General features: G+C 39.8%; 1 protein-coding gene across 2 annotated transcripts in view; it reads right to left on the reverse strand.

Annotated features, from left to right (window-relative positions):
* Positions 1-6,189: 6,189 nt before the first annotated feature.
* The window catches only part of bcas3 (BCAS3 microtubule associated cell migration factor), a 317,149-nt gene continuing 302,150 nt past the window's right edge, over positions 6,190-21,188 (reverse strand). For both annotated transcript variants that reach the window (XM_058633221.1, XM_058633220.1), the window contains one exon: positions 6,190-7,965. In XM_058633221.1, the coding sequence (XP_058489204.1) occupies positions 7,817-7,965 (149 nt within the window). In that variant the 3' untranslated portion in view covers positions 6,190-7,816. The remainder of the gene's footprint in view (positions 7,966-21,188) is intronic.

Raw genomic sequence — 21,188 nt, forward strand, 5'->3', positions numbered from 1 at the left:
TTGTTCCTCTTCCTTTCATCGCTCCATCTTCTCCTCCCATCTCCCTGCATCATCTCTCCGGCTATATTTAGCGGCTAGACTGAGGCCTTGGCGCCAGACCGTTTAAGACCTGTCAAAGTCCCTCATATTTCCCCTTGTCACATGGAAACCCGGCGACCAGCGGCCCTCTCCTCCTCCTCCTTCTCTTTCTCTTTCTCCTCTCCCTCCTTTTCTCTTTCCCTCCTCCTTCTGTTGCAACTACTGGCAACCCCCCCACCCCCCCCCCCTTCCTCCAGCTCCTCTACAGTTCACTCTGCTAAATTAAACATATCAGTTCTCACTTGAAGGAAAAGCAGAAAAAAAGTTTCCTCCACTCCTCCCCATCTCTCTCTCTCACACACACACACAGACACACACGCGCGCGCGCGCGCTGCTATAAAACAAACATTTTTTCCGGACATGACTTCATGACAAACTCAATCATAAACTACAACCGCTCATATCCGGTTACCTTTCTGCTGCACCGCCGCGTGTTTGGTGGATGTATAGGTGCGTCTCACTAACAGGTAGACAGACGCACCAGGTGGGGGCGCTATAGTGACCCAGGGGAGCCACAGGAGAGTGACAGAACTGTCACATCCACAGGCTGAGGCCATGGCTGAGGTGGGCAGACACTTCCTGTGCATCAGAGTGAGTTCTACACATGATCTGTAAGGAATCACCGTCAGTAATGACATGTGCCAGAAAAAACGGCTCGTTTTCATTAATATTAATTAACAATAAACAACCATACAGCTGCAGATCTTTTATTTTTATTAGTCATTATTATTATTTAGCAATAAGGCCTGTACAGCACGTTTCTACAAAACGAGTGAATCAACACATGAAAAAGAAATGAATAAAAAGGCAAAGGTGCACGTGAGTCACTGGAAGCCACTTTTGACATTTAAAGTTAAAGCATGATCGCACATGGTTTGATCTGCAGGTGAAGGAGTTTGTAGCGCATGCACTGCGGAAGAAGTGCGCGCGCCGCAGAGTCTTTGAGTGAGATAATGACAAAAAAAAACATCTGTAACAAACTGGTGATTGTATTTTTTTAACTCAGGTCATAAAGATTTGGCGACATAAGTGAAGCGACATCAGTTTATTATTGATTATTTATTGAAATATTTCATAAAGTGGACACAGATGAGTCAGAGGTGACATGAATTTCACCTCCTGTATCCAAAGACTCACCTGTTTTGAGTTTTTTTTTTTTAAATCTAAATCCTTCTCAGCGAAATAAATCATTTTAATGTCGTGTATGAGCACACAAATATAATAATGAAAATTAGGTTTAATAAAACCTGGTTCTCACTAAAACATATGACAAAAAGTGGTCTATCATATCAACAATGAAGGCAACGTGCGCCCTATAGTCCCTCATCTAAAGTAAGGAACTTATAGATAATATATATGTATTATATATATGTTATATGTGAATATAGATCATAAAGAGATTTTTAAAAGTATAAAATAATTAGAAGAAATACATCTAATTAAAACATGTTTTGAATAATATTGAACGAATTCGATTCTCATGAGTTAAGTTCTTTAAAAAAATCTCATGATTATAATTTCTAAACTGCAAGTGTCTCCGAAAAATAATGTATTACTGTGAAGAAAACACAACTAAAACAAACACCTAAACAACTAAAACATGTGCACGTGCACATTCATGCATTGGACTGAACTTATTTCTCTTATTTCTTTAAGAAACCGAATTAACTCACTTTAAACCATGAAAACAGAGATTTATCTTTGCGGAAAAGCGCGGATCATTGAATCTAATTAAGCTTCTCTGTGTTTTTGTTTCTTTGGTTCCTCTCAGTCTGGGTTTCTCGGAGGTGAATACGTGAAATGAAAGCGTGATCTGAGGAGAGAACGCTCCACAGTCACAGACACTAAAGCAGCGCTTTTTTTGTTTTATTCCACCCGAGCCTCGTGACATTATTTATCACTGAAGCCTCATGTTCGTCTTTACAGCAGCGACCTGCTCTTCTGTGTGTTTGTGCACATGTGATGACAGCAAGTGAGTTAGCAGCTGCGGCTCAGCGGAGGAGAGAGAGAGACAGACAGACAGACAGAGAGAGAGACAGACAGAGGGAGAGAGAGAGAGAGACAGAGAGACCGCAACCTTTATACCTGCTGCAGGCCGGACACACACACACACACACACACACACACACACACACAATTATCTTATTTAAATTAAAGTCTCGTCTAGAGACTTAAAGTCAAAAGTGTCTTTCAACAGGTTGTTAAAACGTCCTCACTATAATAAAAACAATTCTACAACAAGAATTTAAAACACATTGAAATATTGACATGATTCAATATGCGATGAAAACAAAATAGTCACAAACAATCACTGAAATAACGAAGGTTACATGTTTTTATTGAAGAATAAAAGTAAAACAAAAATGACAGAACATCCGCAAATACTATCGTGGATTTTATGACGTCTTATTCATCCGTAAGTAATCATATTAATATATATTTGAAACATTACTTTCAAGTTAGAGTTCAATAAACAAGAGATAATAAAGCAATACAACTTTTATTCACTTTAAACGAGAGTGAGTGAGTGAGTGAGTGAAGTTCCAGCTTCTCTCATTTATTTGTTCTGTGTTCTTCTGTGTTTTTGAATGAGCTCATGAGGATGTTGTTCCCTCCCGTGAAGTCAAATAAACACGCAGCAGCTCGGGACACGCGGACACGGACACGTGCACGCGCATGTGTGTGTTCAGGATGATCCAGAGGGAAAGAAAAAAAACTCCAAAAAAAACAAACACACTTATTATTGTGATTTGATCTGATCGTCATCCAAGCAGACAGACTGCGACACACATCAGTGATCACGTGACACGTGTCCCACGCGCAGGACCAGTGGAGTTGTCACTCAGACAGTGATGGTGGTGTTTGAAGGCCCTGCAGGGCCCGCAGGTGCCTCACACACCACACCACACTCTTATTTATCCTGAGTGAATATTAAATAATCAAACACACACACACACACACACACACACACACAATACCTGTCACTCAGAAACGCTGATTTTGTTTCTCTTAATTTTGATTTATTTTCTCCTTTGTTTTAATTTGAAATAATGAATAAAAAAGAAAACGAGAATGTGAGAGTGTTTGAAAACAAGCTCAGTCACACACACACACACACACACACACACACACACACGATTATTCAGTTCTCATAGGATAATAGTAATTTCTTCCACTCAGAATAAAAAAAAAACAGGCTTAATCTGATTATAAATCCGGAAGTTACAGTTCATATTTGCACTTTAAATGACATGTAAACTGTTGCACGGAATAAAATCATCATCTAACGTCCTCTCTCCTGTCTGTCCCTCTCTGTCCCTGTGTGTGTCTGTGTGTGTCTGTGTTTCCATTCACAGGACACACACACAGAGAGGAAACGCTCAAACACAGAGGTACAGTAACATGGAGGGTGAGTGTCTCTCTCTCACACACACACACACACACACACACACACAGTGATTTCAGAGTCCATGTTATTTTTATGTTGTTGGAATCTTTCACAACCAACTTAACAAACTAACTAAATAAATATTCATTCATTCATTTCCCTCTAATATATTGTATTTTCATCACTGCCATTTATCATCCAGTGAAAGATAATTCTGTAATATCACAAATTCTAAAATCCAATTTTCGGTGTGTGTGTGTGTGTGTGTGTGTGTGTGTGTGTGTGAACTGCACAGTATTCTCTCTGTTTAACAACATTTCTGATGGTGGAGTGAAACACGTGTGTGTGCAAGTGCATTTTTCTATTGTTTCTATGAACGTGTGAGTGCTGCACCATTAAAGGTAAAGGTAAATACAGTCATTGCATATGTACAATATTTTGTGTTAACAATAGAAGTGGATTTTTGAAAGATTTACCTATAGTTCCACACAACAAGCTTTATTATGATTAAAGCTGCGATAATAAAATAAAAAAAAATGTTTTTCAATTTTGTGATTCAGTGAGGCCGAGCATGTGAGTTACAGACAAGAGTTCAGTGTTTTCAGGTCGACAAACAGGGAGAGAAAATATCTGCAAATGATGTTTTTGCTCGTTTGGATTTGGATGCACAGTATTTACCTCAGAGCTGCTGAATGAGAGCCACTTAAAGCACAGTGTTTGGATAAAATCGGATAATATTTCAGGACTCAGCATGAACTATGAGCACTGGCTTAATACATATTGTATATCTGTTCTTATATATATGTTGCATATCAACAAAAATATCTTAATATATTAATCTATATCAACATTTATCTGCCTGTAAAAATATGGTACTTATTAGCAGTGGTGCTGATGGTCACTGCTGTGGTTGAATGACCAAAAAATACAAATAGATGGAGACGAAGAAGAATGTGTATATAGAATATATATATTCTATATATAAAGTGTATATATAGATATATATATTGTTTATATACATATGTATATATATACATATATACAGTATATCAATAACAAAGTGAGATGTTCCACCTTCTTCTGAGAAGTTAAGTGAGCAGGTGATCATAGTTCAGTCACTAAAGTGGAAATGATGAATGATAAAAAATAGTTTAAAAAAGACAACAATCAGACAAATAAAACCCAAAGTTGTAAACGTACTATAAAGCAACATTCCTCAGGCGTCTGACATGATCCTCTTTGCATTGTTGGCTGAATGTGAAAAATGTGCAAAAACCTATTTCATATTTGCTTTTTCTCTTTCAGCTCCAGCTCCACACACACACACACACACACACACACACACACACACGCACAGTAATTTTGAATCATTACAGTAAATGGTAAAGTGAATGGAGCTTGTTATCATTTAATACGTCGTAAACTAATCTGTTACCATCATACTCAGATATGAGATGTTGATGTTGCTTCTTCTTCAGCTGAAACGAATGTTTCAGTGATGACGCCGAGATTTAATTAGGACAACATGTGTTATAACATACAGAATCACATATATATCTATATCTATATGTATACATGTATACATATATACATGATGATTGTGTTTGCTGCTGGGTTTCTCTCGTTTGTCGTGCTGGGACTCGACACCACGCTCAGTTCCACCTCATGTGTCCCGGCTCGGGTCGGATGTCAGGACCTGGAAACTTTAAACATTTGCTACGTTTACATTTCAGGGCGAGGATTCTCTGATCCAGAGCGACTTGAGTCGCTGAGGTGGGATTTACTGTTACTGCTCAGTGACTCTGTAACAACAGGACACGTCTTTCTCAGTTAAAGCCAGGTCTCACTGCTGCTACTGCTCTGTCCGATTGTTGTGAACAGACCCCGTGTGTGTGTGTGTGTGTGTGTGTGTGTGTCACTGCTCAGCTCTCCAGGGTTTGGGACCCTTGTTAAACACAAACCATATTGTCTCTGGTGATATTTACAAAGATTCATTCCTTCTACTTTTAAGGATTTACATTTTGAAGGTGTTTAAACAAATGTCAAATGTTTGCAATAACATGTTGAAATCAAATAAAAAAAAGTGGAAAAATACAAACTGTCATTTTCCTCTTGTAACTTGTTGCATAATCCTGAGCAGCACATCCTGTTCCAGATGGAGCTCATTTCTTCTTTATTCATAAGAGACTTTTCCAACAGAGGCTTAAATTAACACATCTGCACACATCTGTGTTTTCATACATTCACTGTGTTCTCCTGCTCATACGAAGACTAAACACACGTGATTTTAAGATTTTAAACACACGTGACCGGAAATATTTTACGAAAACGATTTTGCAATTGTGTGAAAAGCGAGAACCCCCTTTTTACTTTATGACAATTAGCCCATGATGACACTGATGAGATGAAATAAAGTACTCAAGAATTAGCATGTTGCTAATTTAACTCAATTTAACTCCAGTCCATGTTTTACTGCATTAACGAAACCCTGAAACGCAGGGTTTGTGCTGATTAGCAGAGAAACAAACGTGTCTTCTTGTTTCTTTTCTGTCGCAGAACAAAGAGCCAAAGTTGCCCATAAAAAGACCCTTTAACGACATTTAACTGCCTGTAAAAATATGGTACTAATTAGCAGCGGTGCTACGTGCTGATGGTCACTGCTGTGGTTGAATTAGGAAAAAAAAAACACAATTAGAAGGAGAGCAAGAAGAAAGACGGACAGATTTGTTTCCCCCACTTTTATTATGTCTTACTGTCATGAATGAGAGGAGAGAGGAAAACAGGTCAGGACTTTACAAATCGCAGCGGAGCAAGAACAAGTCGATCCACGACCGAGCGCGGCCTTCGTGACATGTCGTCCAGCAGCATTCAGGCGAGAGCTGCAACCATCAGCAATTCATCTGCGGATTCTTTTCTGCATGAATCAATTCAGCGTTTGGTCCATAAAATGTTTCGTAGCAAATATCAACCGGTGTGACTGACGACGTCCTACAGTGTCATGATACAGAGGAACAAAGAAACCAGGACATGTTCATGTTTACAAAGCTGAAATTATAAAACCAGAATTTGTTGAAAAACACAAACTTGATTAACTCATTATTGCAGACCTAACTATAAATAGTGCTCGTCATCGTTCACCAAGCCACACATTCTTCTAGACATAATTCAACAGGCAATTTATATTTATTTTTTAAAGATTTATGATTATCAAAGTGGGTGATGCTACAACATGTAAGGAAAATACTTTTTTTTGTTTCTATAGATCTGTAACTAGACGCATGATTTTGGTCAAAACACAGCATGTCTCAATCAAAATGAACTATACGTGGAAAGGCTGAGTGGGCATTAGAGCTTAGAGACAAATCTCTGCTACTATGAACTACGATTTCACCTAATTAGTCATTGTGTCGTCTCATACCTGCATCTTTTGTCAAATGCAATTACACCGAAAATTAAAGGCATGAAAGGACCAAATTGAATCAAAAACACAAGTCGGAGGCCACTGAAGCAGCAACACACGCGGAGGGAGAAGGAGCTGCTACATGTCACTGACTGGAATAAACAGTCTGCCAGGGTTCCCTTTTTCTTACGGTTCGCTCAGACAACAGGAACGCCGTTAAACTTCAAACGAACATGGAGAGTGATGGCGGGAGAGGAGAGAGGAGAGAGGAGAGAGGAGAGAGGAGAGAGGAGAGAGGAGAGAGGAGAGAGGAGAGGAGAGGCTCTGCTGCTGTTTTATGATTGAACACAAGGTCACCAGCAGAGTTGGATTCATTTGCTGGGCTGATACTTGTCTGCTTTTCTTTCTTTTTTTTTTTTAAATCTGAACACAGCTGCTTCAAAAAGTGAATTTTCTCTGGAGCTTGACATGTAATTTCTCTGCCCTGGAGATTGACTGAAGTTTCTATTCATCTTCCGAAATGAGCTTCTTCAGAGTCTTCAATATATTTGTGCAGACCATGGATTCAATTTTTTGAAGGTAAAGACATTTTCATTATTGGAATGATTTTGGCATTGAAAATGATCAAATTTAAAATGATTGTAATTTTAACAAACCCCACCTCCTCATGGCAGGCTGACGAAAAATAATAATAATGATACTAGAAAAGAACAAACACTTAAGATTAATACTGTATCTGCTGTATGAGAAGAGGAAGAAAAAAACAAAACACACTTGGACAGGGACACAAAATGTCCTGGGCATGGTTTGGCTTGAGTTCAACACACCTGTGTGTGTGTGTGTGTGTGTGTGTGTGTGTGAGAGATGCTGCGTGGACAGGTGTGAGGGAGGCAGGCAGGAGGTCAGGTGGTTCTGGACGGTGGTGAGTCTTTCCAGGAGAAGGTGGGATGTTAGGGGAAGTTGGTGGGGAAGAGGCTGAGCGGCTGGCCCTCGTTGGTGGGCAGAGGAGAGCGGTAGCCCTCGAAATTGCGCGGGATGCTGCCACTGGTGGAACCAGAGCTGTTGCTGAGGGTCTCGATGCTGCCCTCCCTCTGCAGTTCTGTAGCGAGAGAGACAGAGAGAGAGAATGTTGAGGTGGAGCCAATAGTTAATCTATTACAGCACACAAGAAGCCAGAACACTGGCTGATTAAACAGAAGACTTGTAAACAGCAACGAATACAAGTCTACAAACGTTCATAAACACACACACACACACACACACACACACACACACACACATATATATATATACATGTACTGTATATATGGTTCAGTGCAAGCTGTACAAATACTTTGTTACAAAAATGTCTGTACTTGACTTTTACTCCACTACATTACCTAAATAAATTGTGTACTTACTCCCCCAACTACCTTCGTAACTACCAAATAAAATCAGAAGAAGAGTTGATGAATGGTCCGTGTTTATATCGCACTTTTCTAGTCTCGATGAACTCTATAGTCTCAAAGCTGCTTCACCCATTCACATTCACATAGCACATATTTCATACCCAACATGGGGTTAAGTGCCTTGCCCCAGTGGAGCTGGGAATCAAACCCACAACCTTCCAGTTGAAAGACGACTCACTCTGACATCTGTCATGTACTTTAAGACCGAGAAAAGGTGACTTGAACTACCAAAGTCATTTTTGCTACAAAGATTACATTTGACTGTGTTTGTGTAAAAAAAGACAGTCAATCATGGCAGTACGCACACTTGTGTTTGCCAACCATCGCTAAACAACAAACACAGAAGAAGAAAACGCCACCATATTCACTCCAAATGCTAACGTGCTAACACGTCAAGTTCTGATGACACACGCTGAATAAAGGATGCTTTTTTAAAAATCATTATCATGTATCACATGGAACACCAGGGAAGCATTTCTATTATTTGTTGTCATTCCAACACAGAAAGAAAGACAAAAGTACTGGTGTAGTTTTTGTCTTAGAGAGACTGAGACAGAGAGAGAGACAGAGACAGAGACAGAGAGAGACAGGTGTGAAGACCAGACAACAGACACTGTCTCCAGCCCCAAAAGACAAGCGGCATGGATGTCGGTGCACCTCACAACATTTGACAGTCGATCGATAATAAATAATTGAGTGACTTAGTGAAGTGAAATATACTGGAGAAACAGCAAGTGAAGCACATATACAGCATTACAGTCACATGAATAAAACCTGATTGAAAAATGTCAAATATGAATTTTTGTTATGATGTTTCACACTATTAATACAACGATGTTGTGCATTAATGTGAAGGGAAACAGTATCATAGAATCATAGAAAAGCACCATTAGAGCCAGATGCAAATTGCATTTTTCTTTTCAAATACATTTGTGATGCATTTTAATGGAAAGTAGCTAGATGACTTTATAGTACGTGTGTGTCGCTCCCCGTGAAACCTTTGTTTCTCCCTATGTCTTCAGATGAAAGTGACTTTTCAGACTTTCCTGTACCACGAAATCAGTGTAAATGTTGGTCAGTCTAAAGCAGCTAATCTCATAAATAGAAACCGACCAATCGCGTTTGAGCAGAGAACAATTATCCACACCTAAACAAGCTAACAGACTGGAATGTGATTGGTAGTGCACACAGTAGTAGATTCATATTTCTGTTTCCTGTGACAGTTGCAGGATGTGTAAACATGGCGTAAGAGCAACAGAAAGCAGAAACCTGTATTTGCTTGACCTAAGTCACCCATTGCAGAACCATCTCCCCATGAGGAATCTATTGCAGGTATTCAATACTGTAAATCATATCTGTGTACCAAAGCAAAGTTGTCATGGTTACTAATCATTATTGTTAGGAAAAGTATTTCAAACGAATGAAAATACTTATTTTTAAACTCTACACAAAGAGAAATCAATACAATTAACAGAGTAGAACAAAAACACAAGGTAAAAAGTCCAATTATGTCAAATTATCAGATAAAAATAATAACCATGTATAACATTATGAGATTGTATGTCAGACATCAAGGATCAAACATCAAAATGGTCATAAATGATGACATTTAAATCCGCTTTAAGACTTTAAGGATCTACAAGAACGCTGTAGATTTACATACAAGTTCACACAATGCATTGAGATCAGAACTGTGTGTGTGTGTGTGTGTGTGTGTTGTTTCAGGTACCCGTGTGATGATGCAGTCTAACTAATGAGGCCCTAACCCAGCAAACTGGAACATTATTCGGACGATTTTATCAGGGTTTCACGACTGCCAGGTAAACAGTAGAAACACAGCGTTCTCATTACAAAGTCATCTGTGTGCTCACTTTGTGTTGCTTTAAAAGTTGCGCCTGTTGCCAGTTACATTTTCTTTTGGTGACTGTTTTGCCAAAAATAATTAAGTCATTTTTTTTCTCCCCTCTTCTCGCTTTCTTTCCTCTGTAGGAGCCTTTTCCTCCCTCATTATTTTTTACTGACTGTTACCTTGTTTATTTTGCCTTGATGTTTCAGAGGAGCTCTCGAAGTCTAAGTGTTCATTCAGTTAGCAGTTTATAGGTCCACCGAAAACTGATGACGCCGAATACAAGTCCAGTCCAGTGATACACTGTAGCTGACCGTCAATATGGTAGAAATTCATAGTCATAAAATGATTTAATTCATATTTTGGGAGGCTGCAGATTGAACTGTGCTGCATTGACAGACGGTCCAGCAACACCACAGACATCAACCAAAATGATTTATTTTAAAATAATTTAAAGCATATTTTAATTGTGTAATGTAGCAAGTTGATCTTGGAAAGATATCCCCTTTTTTTTTTTTTTTTTAGTTTATTTCATATCTAGTTGTTTATATACATTAATGAAGTTGTTCCAGCTAAAAATATCAAGTTTAATTATTTGGTTCTAATGTGTGTAAATATCTGAATGTGGCGGCTGGCGTTATTATTTTGGTTCCATATTTGACTGCAACTTATTTATTATTATTTACACACTAATATGAAATCATTGGGAGCAGAAAGCTTTTTGTTGAATATGCACCGCCTACAACAATGACAACATTAAAAACAGAGTAAATACAGCCGCACAGAGCCGTGGCTGTGATCTGCAGTGTTTCGCTTTAAACACTTTCCACTGCTGGAGTTCTTGCACAGTCATAACACTGTGCTGTAAATTGTGTTTGCAGTCTGAGGCGACTTCTTCACATCGCTCGCCCTCAAAAATGAAACTCTGCGTCCTTGACATGAACGGGAGGCCACATTAGCATGAAGAGTCGTTTTCAGATTTCTGCTGTAGTGACAGAAACCCACAGTGAGTCTTTAATCCGTCCTGCACATGTTCTGAGGCTAATATGGATATTGTTTTTGTCACGGAGGGCATGCAGGAAGTGGGAGCTTCTTCCTTTAGCCAATGGAACCTAATACAAACCACACTGTTATTATCCAGGCTAACACGCGATGTGCCACTCTGGTGTTAACCCAGCCCACTGTTCGCCCTCCAGCTGCCTCCTCCTTAATTCCCCAATGCTACAAAGAGCAGAAACATTGCAGTAATCCCAGACAGAGCACAGGGCTGCTGGTTCACAACACCAAAACACTCAAACACAATACAAAATAAAGATAAAGATAAATTATATGGACTTTTGTTTGTTTGAAATGATGAACTATTTACACTAAACCCTTTTTTTATAGTGTATATAACCAGTTAGTGGAAACTTGGATGATGTTCTTGTCATTTTGTAATATACACAATATATATAAAAAAAATGGTTTTGTACACCTGTAAAACTGCTTATTATTAGACAATATAGACCAGGACCTTGATTTAATGTCCACCTCAAACAGGGGATCACACAATTTTCACTGAGAGTGGAGTGAAAAACAAAAACATTCAGTGATGAAAGAGCTCAGAGGAGACTGGTGAGGCTGCATGGAGCATTAGCAGAAAGGTTAACCACTCTTTACAAGTTTGGTGAGCAGAGAAGCACAATAACAAACATATCCAACCCTGAGGAGGATTGTCTGGAGCCAAGGAGCAAACCAGATTCCATTCCTGTCTGGGAACAGAACTCGGAGGCTGCAGTGAACACCTTGTCTGATGAATCTGGATTTTTGATGCAGAATCGTCTGAAGATCAAAACGTGGCATGAAAAGCATAAACCTGTTTGCTTTGTGTCAACAGTCCACGCTGATGTAAGTGATGTTGTGGAGAAGACTTTCCTGACACACTTAAGACTCTTAATACCAATCAATAATGGTTTGAATTCCACAGTCTGAGTATTGTTGCTGACCACGTTCATGCTACGTAATAACACTCCATGTCATTTAGTAACACACACTGAATCACTGTGTGCACACTGTAGGTTTATCTGTCAGAATTTGGGTCATTGTAATGATATCATTTTTTTAGCCATGACTACAGACAAGCAGAGACAAGTGCTGGAGCCACTGAGACTGAGTCTTACTGCTGCTCTGCAGCCCAGTGCTGTTCCTATTAGTCTCAATTCTTCTGGCTTCTGAAGTGACACCCAGGGGTTGTTTGGAAAGGCACAGAAATTCCTTTGTAAAATGCTGCTATGCTTATTTTTACTGTCTGATAATTGCTTGGCTTAAATCTTAAAACCGTACCCCCTTGTTTTTTGCTTCTTACCACACTGACCATAACTGCCAGTCATTTGTCCCCGGCAGCCGGCCTTTTTTTTGTCTAACCTCAGCTAACCCAGTTGGATCTCCACGGTTGCGATGTTATTGTAGGCACCGTAAGCTGCCGAACACCCCAGTAAAGCCCTAAAGGCCCCATCTAGTGCTGCCTAATCCACCTCATTGTGTGACGACTACCAGCTATTCAACAAGTCTTAACCTCTCACGCCCCCAACACAATCCCCCAGCGCTCTAATGTTGGTTATCATTTCCTTGGGGGCTGATATCACTAGGTAAAATAATATGGTCATTTACAAGGTGGTTTTGTCCAACCTGATGTGTAGATAATGCTGTTCTGGAGGGAGGCCAATGACGAAATGGAAACTACTGTAGGATTTCACTGATATGGGCTTGAAAACGGTGGCTGATCAGAGCTGGCTGATAAATAATTTGTTGTGATATAGTTGTATAGTTGTGCTGTAGTTGTTGTGCTTATCTTCAAAAATGTCATTTCCAATGCCAAAAACTATACATATTTAAAATCTGAAACATTACACCCCAGCAAATGTGACCCAGCCCCTGAGAGCTTGTTGCTTGTCTCACAAAAATGAAGTTGACAACTAAACAGAATTCTCAATTTTGTTTTCTACATATTACAAGAGTGTTATACATTAACCCTTTAACATCTAAGCCTTGAAATTGACTTTTTTGCTTATTTTAACCATAAAAGGACCAGAAAATGTCCTGTAACTAAGTGCTTTCCCCATTTTTCCACATTAACATTCAATATCTGGCAGTTATTTACAATTTACTGCAAATCTATTAACAAAGAAAAGCAAAACGTTTTATCTAGAAAAAACAATGTAGTTGTACTTGAACACCAGATTTTGGAAATTTGTTTGAGTTTTTGTCTCAGTGTCCAAAAACTATCTACAGGCGTTTTTCAAACTCTGTCCTCTCTGGTGACAAAGAAGCTGATTCACCGGCTTCCTGCAACAGAAACAGTTGAATTTAAGGTAATACGGTAAGTTCTTCACTGGAGGTGGAAGGGACAGTGGTGGAGTGTAATAAAGTGAGAGACATGTCCACCAAGCAGTGAGACAAGACTGTGACGTGGTGTGATTTTATGAAGAGGATGTTGATGCAACGATAAAAAACCATAAAAAGCCCTTTTTTAGCCCAAAATAACCACATTCACGCAAACACTATCATGATACGATTGTTGTAGACACGTAACATTTTTGGCTCAGAAAACGCGTTTCTTACTAAAAAACAATTGACAGTTCAGTTTAGATGTGACAGAGGGTCATTTTCAGGTGACAATGTTGTATTTTACTGGTCACAAACACTAAATGTTTTTGACAGACACAAGTTCCCTCAGGATACTGGCGCGTGGACGGTGTAATCTTGGAGGTCATCCTGTTGCTGTTGTGTGTACAGCCACACAGACTGGAGCTGGATGACACCAGTGGACCGACTTCAAAAGAAAGAGCAAGTCAACACAAGATACTGAGTCAAAAAGCTATCAGTAAAACAGCAGCGGACGCCACAGCTGGAGATAAGAGTGCAGGTTTTTCAGGCCAGAGTTGGGGCTGGGGGGGGGGGGGGGGGGGGGGTGTAGTGGTTCTTGGCAGTGCTGAACACGGAGGAAAAATGTCACTGTTTTCACAGACTTGTCCTTGCACCGTGCATCCGAGACTCATCTAACAACACAGTAGCGACTTAATACCTCATCAGCCAGTCGGACATATACAGAGAGAATGGTCTGCACTGTCGGCTGTGAACGGGCCTTAATCCTCTTATGCGCTCACTCAAACACAAACAGGCTCCAGCATACACACTTTCATTTTCACGCAAACACGCGCACTAAATCTACTCAAAGCAGAGCACAAGAAATACTGCAGCTATCGCTAAAACAGATTTATCTTATTACACTCCATACTAAACCTTTAAGACTTTAAGACAAACTTTGGTATGCAAAAAAAAATGAAATCTTTTTTTGTTTGTTTTACTACCCAATGTTGAGATCTGGAAACAAAGGCCATGTTAAGTCAAACATGTGCAATAAGCAGGATCAGATGTCTTGTAGATGTATCGTTTGTAACACATTAATCTCAACTTAATGATCTGGAGGTAAAATGAAAGTGAGAGCATTTATAAGATCAGTGCTTGAACAGCTATAATTAGCAGTGGCCGTCACAGTTTAACAAGGAAGTCGAGATGTTATCAACAACATTTTTCTTTTCTTTCTCAAAGACATTGGGCTGAACCCAGGGTTGTCTGAGCCCTGTCTGTCTGTCTGTCTGTCTGCCTGTTTCCCTTCCTGTCAGACGATCCACCCCAAGATCTCAGCATTGAACTTGGTCAGTTCAATGTTATTATTGCTAATATTATTATTATTATTATTATTATTATTATTATTATCTTAGGGGCCGTTCATATACATTGTCTGATGCATGCACAAGTACATTATTTTGATTGGCAACGCACACACACAAATAAGAGTGACACATCTGTGCATTCACATGCACTTCTGGGTCCGTCCACAACACTCCCAGATGACGAAACTTTCAACTTTTTGGGATTCAGCCACCATTTTCAGTGAGTCCTTTCATGCTCGGGCCAAAGAAGTAGATCAAACTTGTCTTTGTCCTCTCTGAACTAAACTCTGCTTAGAAATAACAGTCACGACAGAAGCGAAACCCCACTACAACTTGGTTAAAACATTTCTGGCTTGCAGCCCTCAACAGCTAATCATGTATGAGCACTACTCATCTTCCAAAAGTGAGAGCAATGACATTGGGTTTGTCACTACCTGTGGTGATATGTCTGACTGAGGTGACCTGATGCCTCACCAAACCCCCAAGGAGGAAGAAGAAGATAAACTGTGCCAAGGAAATGATGACTAATTGGTTTCTATCTCAACAGGAACTGATGATAAAGCCATGGTTGTGCTGTAGAAGACGGACCAGCTCAGTGTGACAATATTGTTAGAGAAATACTTCTTTAAGGACAGAAAGACCAGGAAAAGGCTTTTAAACGACAGTGCTGGTATGTTATAATGCAAGATTCTGAGTTAAGTTAAGGTTTGATACATGAATAATATATGTCAAATACCATTAATATAGGGATCTACAGATGTTCTGCCATGGAAGCATTTCAGCATCACTATGTGAGACAATCCTTAGAAAGCTGTCCAGTTGGATGACTCAGTCCACATTAGTGGGAAAGCTCATTAACATCTACTGGAGATCATCCTGATGGACTGTGAAAAGCGAAGCTTAACACACCCTGCTGTGTAAAGGCCATTGCACATTAATGCAGATGGAAACACACACACACACACACACACTCTACATACAGTATGCCAGAAACCACAACATGTGAAGGGATCAAATAAAGCCACATGGTGGATGATGAGACCCCCTTTCAGTTCATCAATGCTAAAATGCCAGGGATCAAACTCATGAATCGCATTCATAATTGCCAGTGACCTGGGAACATAGATCCCCTTTACACCTGGCATTCAAATGTGTTTTCTGTGATCGGATTGCAATCGGATAATGCCTGACCTCATGTAAGTGCAGGTATAAATACACCTGAGGACAAATTGTTATCTGATCCGTCAAACCACTTTGGGAGGTGGTTGGAGACGCATTGTGACCACGTGTAAATGCAAAGAGTCTCCAGTGCGTCTCTGCTCTACCTACAACAACTACGTGAGACAAAACTGCACAGGCTCCTCTGCTTTTGTTGGTTTTCCACTTGACTTGACGACTCCCTCCGCTCAACTTCACATGTGGCTAACGTTGTTGTTGATACGGCAGTTCACACGGTGTGACGCTCTGGTCTGCTGCTGGAGAAGGTGACGTGGGGGGTGGGGGTGTGAACGTGATCAGATAGCAATCGGATCTTGTTGTGGACATCAGAGATGCATTCTAATGTCAGGTGTAAATGGGGCCATACTGACTAAAGGCATCAGTGTTAATACTGTATCTCTGCCTCAATTCAGGAGAAAACCTCCTACATGAGTGTGCAGCAAAATAAGATGTTCTGGTCTACAGGGCATTTTATTATTGTATTATCTCTGTTGTCTAGCAACATATCTGCAGCTGAATGTGAATCTTTAAATAAATCATGTTTTCATTTTTTTGTGTACCCTTATTAATTAAGTCGAATTGTTGTACTGGTATTCAGATGTTTTGTCATTGTTGGCCGCCATTATCTCTTCTGAATCCTAAAATAGGTTGGGGCTGGAAGGATCCCCACATTAATTGTTTGGGAGAGCCTGAATCATGGCTCTGTGAAGGTGTGTTCAGAATGAACTGAAAGTGTTTTTTTTTTGCATTGCATCACTCACCCGATTTGCATGGCTGGATCATTCGTGTTTGCCTGGGATATTCACATGAGTAAACAAAACCTGTGACTACTTGATCTCGGGCACTAATGCTAGAGCTAACCAACAGCCTCCGACAACCAACCCTGGTTTGTCTCGATAGCTTGGACAGTGCACATACAGCAACTGTCAAAAATCAAGATGTGGGAGAAACGTTGTAAACTTTGGCTTTTGCCACATTGCAAATTCACATCTCCTCATGTCTTTGCATTGTACTTTGTATGTAATCTCATTGCATGAAAAATGTACGTTGTGTTCGCTGTGAACACATCGTGATGCAATCAGCCTTCAAATGCAGCCCCTGAATTAAGATACAGCTATGGTTAGCGCTGCTGTCTGGAATTCATCAACACCTTGCTGATGGTTAAACAGTCCACACCTTTCCTGACTGTTTCTTTTCCTGACAAAGCATGTCTAACAACTCACAAACAGCGTCATACAATGCCAAGGCCACGGAGAACACATGGTAGCCTCATGCTTGACCTTTATAAGGTAAATAACAGCCTAAAGCTAGTTCCATGAATCCTGACACTCAACAGGTTGTGTGATTAAGGAATAAATGAAAAGAAAGTAAGTGATTCATGGGGCTGATTGAGGTCTTTGAGTGGGGACTTTCTATACTACCACTTCTCAGACCTTACATTGACATCAGCACCAGGTCCATATACAGGGCTGGCTACAACTTTCCCAATGGCTACTCATTAGAGTGTGTTATAAAAGGTGCCAACAACAGGCTAGGACAGTCCTGACACTTCATGTGGACTGCTTTGAATTAGGACTCTAATGAAAACCGAGTGGTGACCCAGGCTTTGACTGGCCACTTACTCAGAGTAGACTGGCAGCTGCCGCAACACTGAATGAAGCTGCTTTTAAACACCAACTGCTGGTCCCAGACATGGACCAAAACAGACCAAGACTGGTCACATGGACAACTAATAATTGCATTGAGCATTTTCAGCTGAATTGGTCAAATGAACCAACGTGATACATAGATATAGAGGGTTTATATCAGGGAACTGCAGCAGGTTTGCCTCTTATACGTCACTCATCCTTTTGTAGCTGCAAACACTACCTACACTAAGGAAATCTTTCTCTTTTCTCGTGTCATATAAGCATATTAAAAGGACAGACTTTGCATGTAAGCACTTCATGAACAAACTGCCGATACAGACCTTAAAAACTCCAAACCTAAAAATGTGCATATGTGGTTTGATGTCCTTTGTCAAGCATGTTGGGAGACCGCTGTTTATGGTTTTGGACAGCAGGGCTGGCCTCAGCTGAAAGCCCTTTTCGGTGTTGGTGTCCACTGAAGAAACTGATGGACATCACAGGATTAGGAGGCTGTCACTTGTCATCACATCACATGATCTGACCAGCCCCACAAACACGCCAACGTAAGGGATAGAACAAGGCTGCTGTTGAACACATGGAAAGCTCAAAGTGAAGCATTATCATGTGCTATAAATCTGTCTGTTTAAGTTGAAATGATGGGTCTATTTAAAAGACAATGCATTTATTGCTTTACAAAAAAAAAAAGCCATGTCTCCACTGGTTACTTCAACTTTATGCTGCACTTCCATTCACTTTAAAGCTGTAGTGATTAATATTTAAATATAAACAAATGTCATATTCACATCGTTGTCATATGAGCTCACACAACGATTTAGTCCATCAGCCCCACATAACTTGGAAAGGTGGAAGCACAACCGCGCTAGTAAAGTGAGACTGCAGGGAACTTTAGATCAAGGAATTATGCCCGGTTCTCTGAAACATCAGTGAGATGAAACCAAGGTTCGAAGCGAAGGTTAAGTTAAGGATTTAACCAAGGTTCTCTGAAACATGAGTGATGTTGTAAGATGAGAATGGTTGGAATATGGACGTAGGATTGTGCTTTCAGAAAGCAATGCACCTGGGGGGGGGGAGTCTAGAGTGGTAGAGACACTGGTGATAAAAGTTACACATTGGTGCTTTAATGGTACAATAGGCAGCCAGGGAGGAGGCATCACAATTCCATTTTAGGCTGGAAAATAGACTCCTTTCCCCAAAGTAAGGACTGTGATTACACTGCTGATTAACAGAACGGCCAATAGGAGCACCCAACTTTTCTGAACTGCCCTGTGATTGGCCAAAGTCTCCTATAACAGGCCAGATTCCTCCAAGGCTGGAAACAGAGTCTGGATTAGGTGTTGAAGTCTAATTATGCTCTAATTAAGATGAAAGTTTATTTGAAATGAGGTGCATACCTTTGCCTTATACACGGCCTGGCCAAAAAAAAAGTTGCCACCTGGATTTAACTATGCAAATAGGTAAGGGGTTGCTGCAGTTGGTCAGGTCTAGGTTCAGCAACATTATGTGCCCAAAGAATGAGGTCAGTTGACTACCTGAATATAATGAATGACCAGATTATTCCATCAATGCATTTTTTTCTTCCCTGATGATATGGGCATATTCCAAGATGACAATGCCAGGATTCATCAGGCTCAAATTGTGAGAGAGTGGTTCAGGGAGCATGAGACATCATTTTAACACATGGACTGGCCACCACAGAGTCCAGACCTTAACCCCATTGAGAATCTTTGGGATGTGCTGGAGAAGGCTTTGCTCAGTGGCCCGACTCTCCCATCATCAATACAAGATCTTGGTGAAAAATGAAAGCAACACTGGACGGAAATAAATCTTGTGACATTGCAGTAGCTTATGGAAACAATGCTACAGTGATTGAGTGAGTAATCAAAGCTAAAGGCGGTCCAACCATGTGACCCTTTTTTTTAGGTGGCAACTTTTTTTTTGGCTGTGGAAAAAAGCGAATGTTTGTTTTTGATTGGCTACTGTTCTAATATGAGGTCAGAGACATTTTTACTTTGGTCATGACTTGGATGCTCATTCCTCATCACTGTGTTACCTGATCATCTCTTCTGAGGTTTGATGATATTTGACAGTATTGACTTCTACTACTGCAACAATGATGTTACAGTCTTACCAGCACCAGGTCTGATGTTTCTGTCTCTGCTACATTCAGTCAAAGCAGTAAAGACATCAAGCACACGTGTTTGCACACGTGTTTACACACACACACACACACACACACACACACACACACACACATGCAGGGCTCTCATTTTTTTTTCTGTGAAGCAGTGTAAAATCACAACAGCAGAAAAATGAAAGCAAAGTTGTGTACAGCTTGTGTAGCTGTTAAGAGGTTGAACTAGGCTCTATTGTACGGTGGGTATTTGTGTCCACTTTTATCCTGAGAGATATGCTTACATATATGACACACACACAAATAGATGACGAAGAAGTCAGCTAAGGGTCAGAAGGGAAAAAGTTAAGCTGGTCAGTATAAAGAGAAGCTGGATACAAAGAGCAACGTCCATTACATGTGGATTTCCTTTATATACAGTAGAAAAGCAGCTTTACAAGGGGACAAATCTATCATTCTTGGGTTTGAATAAACAGTATGCTTGGTGTAGAGCAGAAAAAGGTCAGCTTTTGACCTGAAATTTGACCTATGACATATATGATTTCCTTTATCTGCTTTCATGTGAAGCACTTACATTTTCTTTGACAGGTTATATACGGTTCAAGAGAGCAGGAAATGGAAGATTTACATTGAAAGGCAGCGAGAGAATGTTAGCGACCTGCCACAGGACGCCCAGTGTCACACACACAGTGCTTCATATGAAGGATTGCTTCAAAAAAACGTGCATTAAAGTGAATTACTGAGAGTGATGTCATCGTCATCACACTAGACAACATTTCTGCTGATGTGTCATATCCACTTTCTGTTACAAAGAGCACTGGAACAAAATGTCTTGCCTCTCCCAAAACACATTTTTATGCATCACCTAAAAATTTGGCTTTTCATTCTCTCTTATATAGGTATATAGATTATATAGTTTATATAGATTATATAGGTGTTAATATGTATGTACAATTAATTCAGAAAATATCAAGTCACCTAAATTATTTTTTTGGGAGATAAATATTAACCCATAATGTCAATTCTTGACAATTATTAAAAACAAAAAAAACAACAAATTCTGAACACATATATAAACCATTTCCTTTGACTTTTCAAAAGTGTTATGTTATGTTAATGCTCTACAAACTGCTGCAATGAAACCATTTATAAAGGTTTGACTGTTTCCAGGCATAAACCAAACCATTAAAGGTCATCAAATGTTGTAAAAATGTTGGTTTATGGTTTTACATGTGTGGGGGTGTTTTATAATTCCTTTGATACCTCAATATTTAAAATACAATATTTTATTTATTGTTACTTTAATACTATTGTA

This window comes from Solea solea, chromosome 7, assembly GCF_958295425.1.
Source record: "Solea solea chromosome 7, fSolSol10.1, whole genome shotgun sequence".
Lineage (NCBI taxonomy): Eukaryota > Metazoa > Chordata > Actinopteri > Pleuronectiformes > Soleidae > Solea > Solea solea.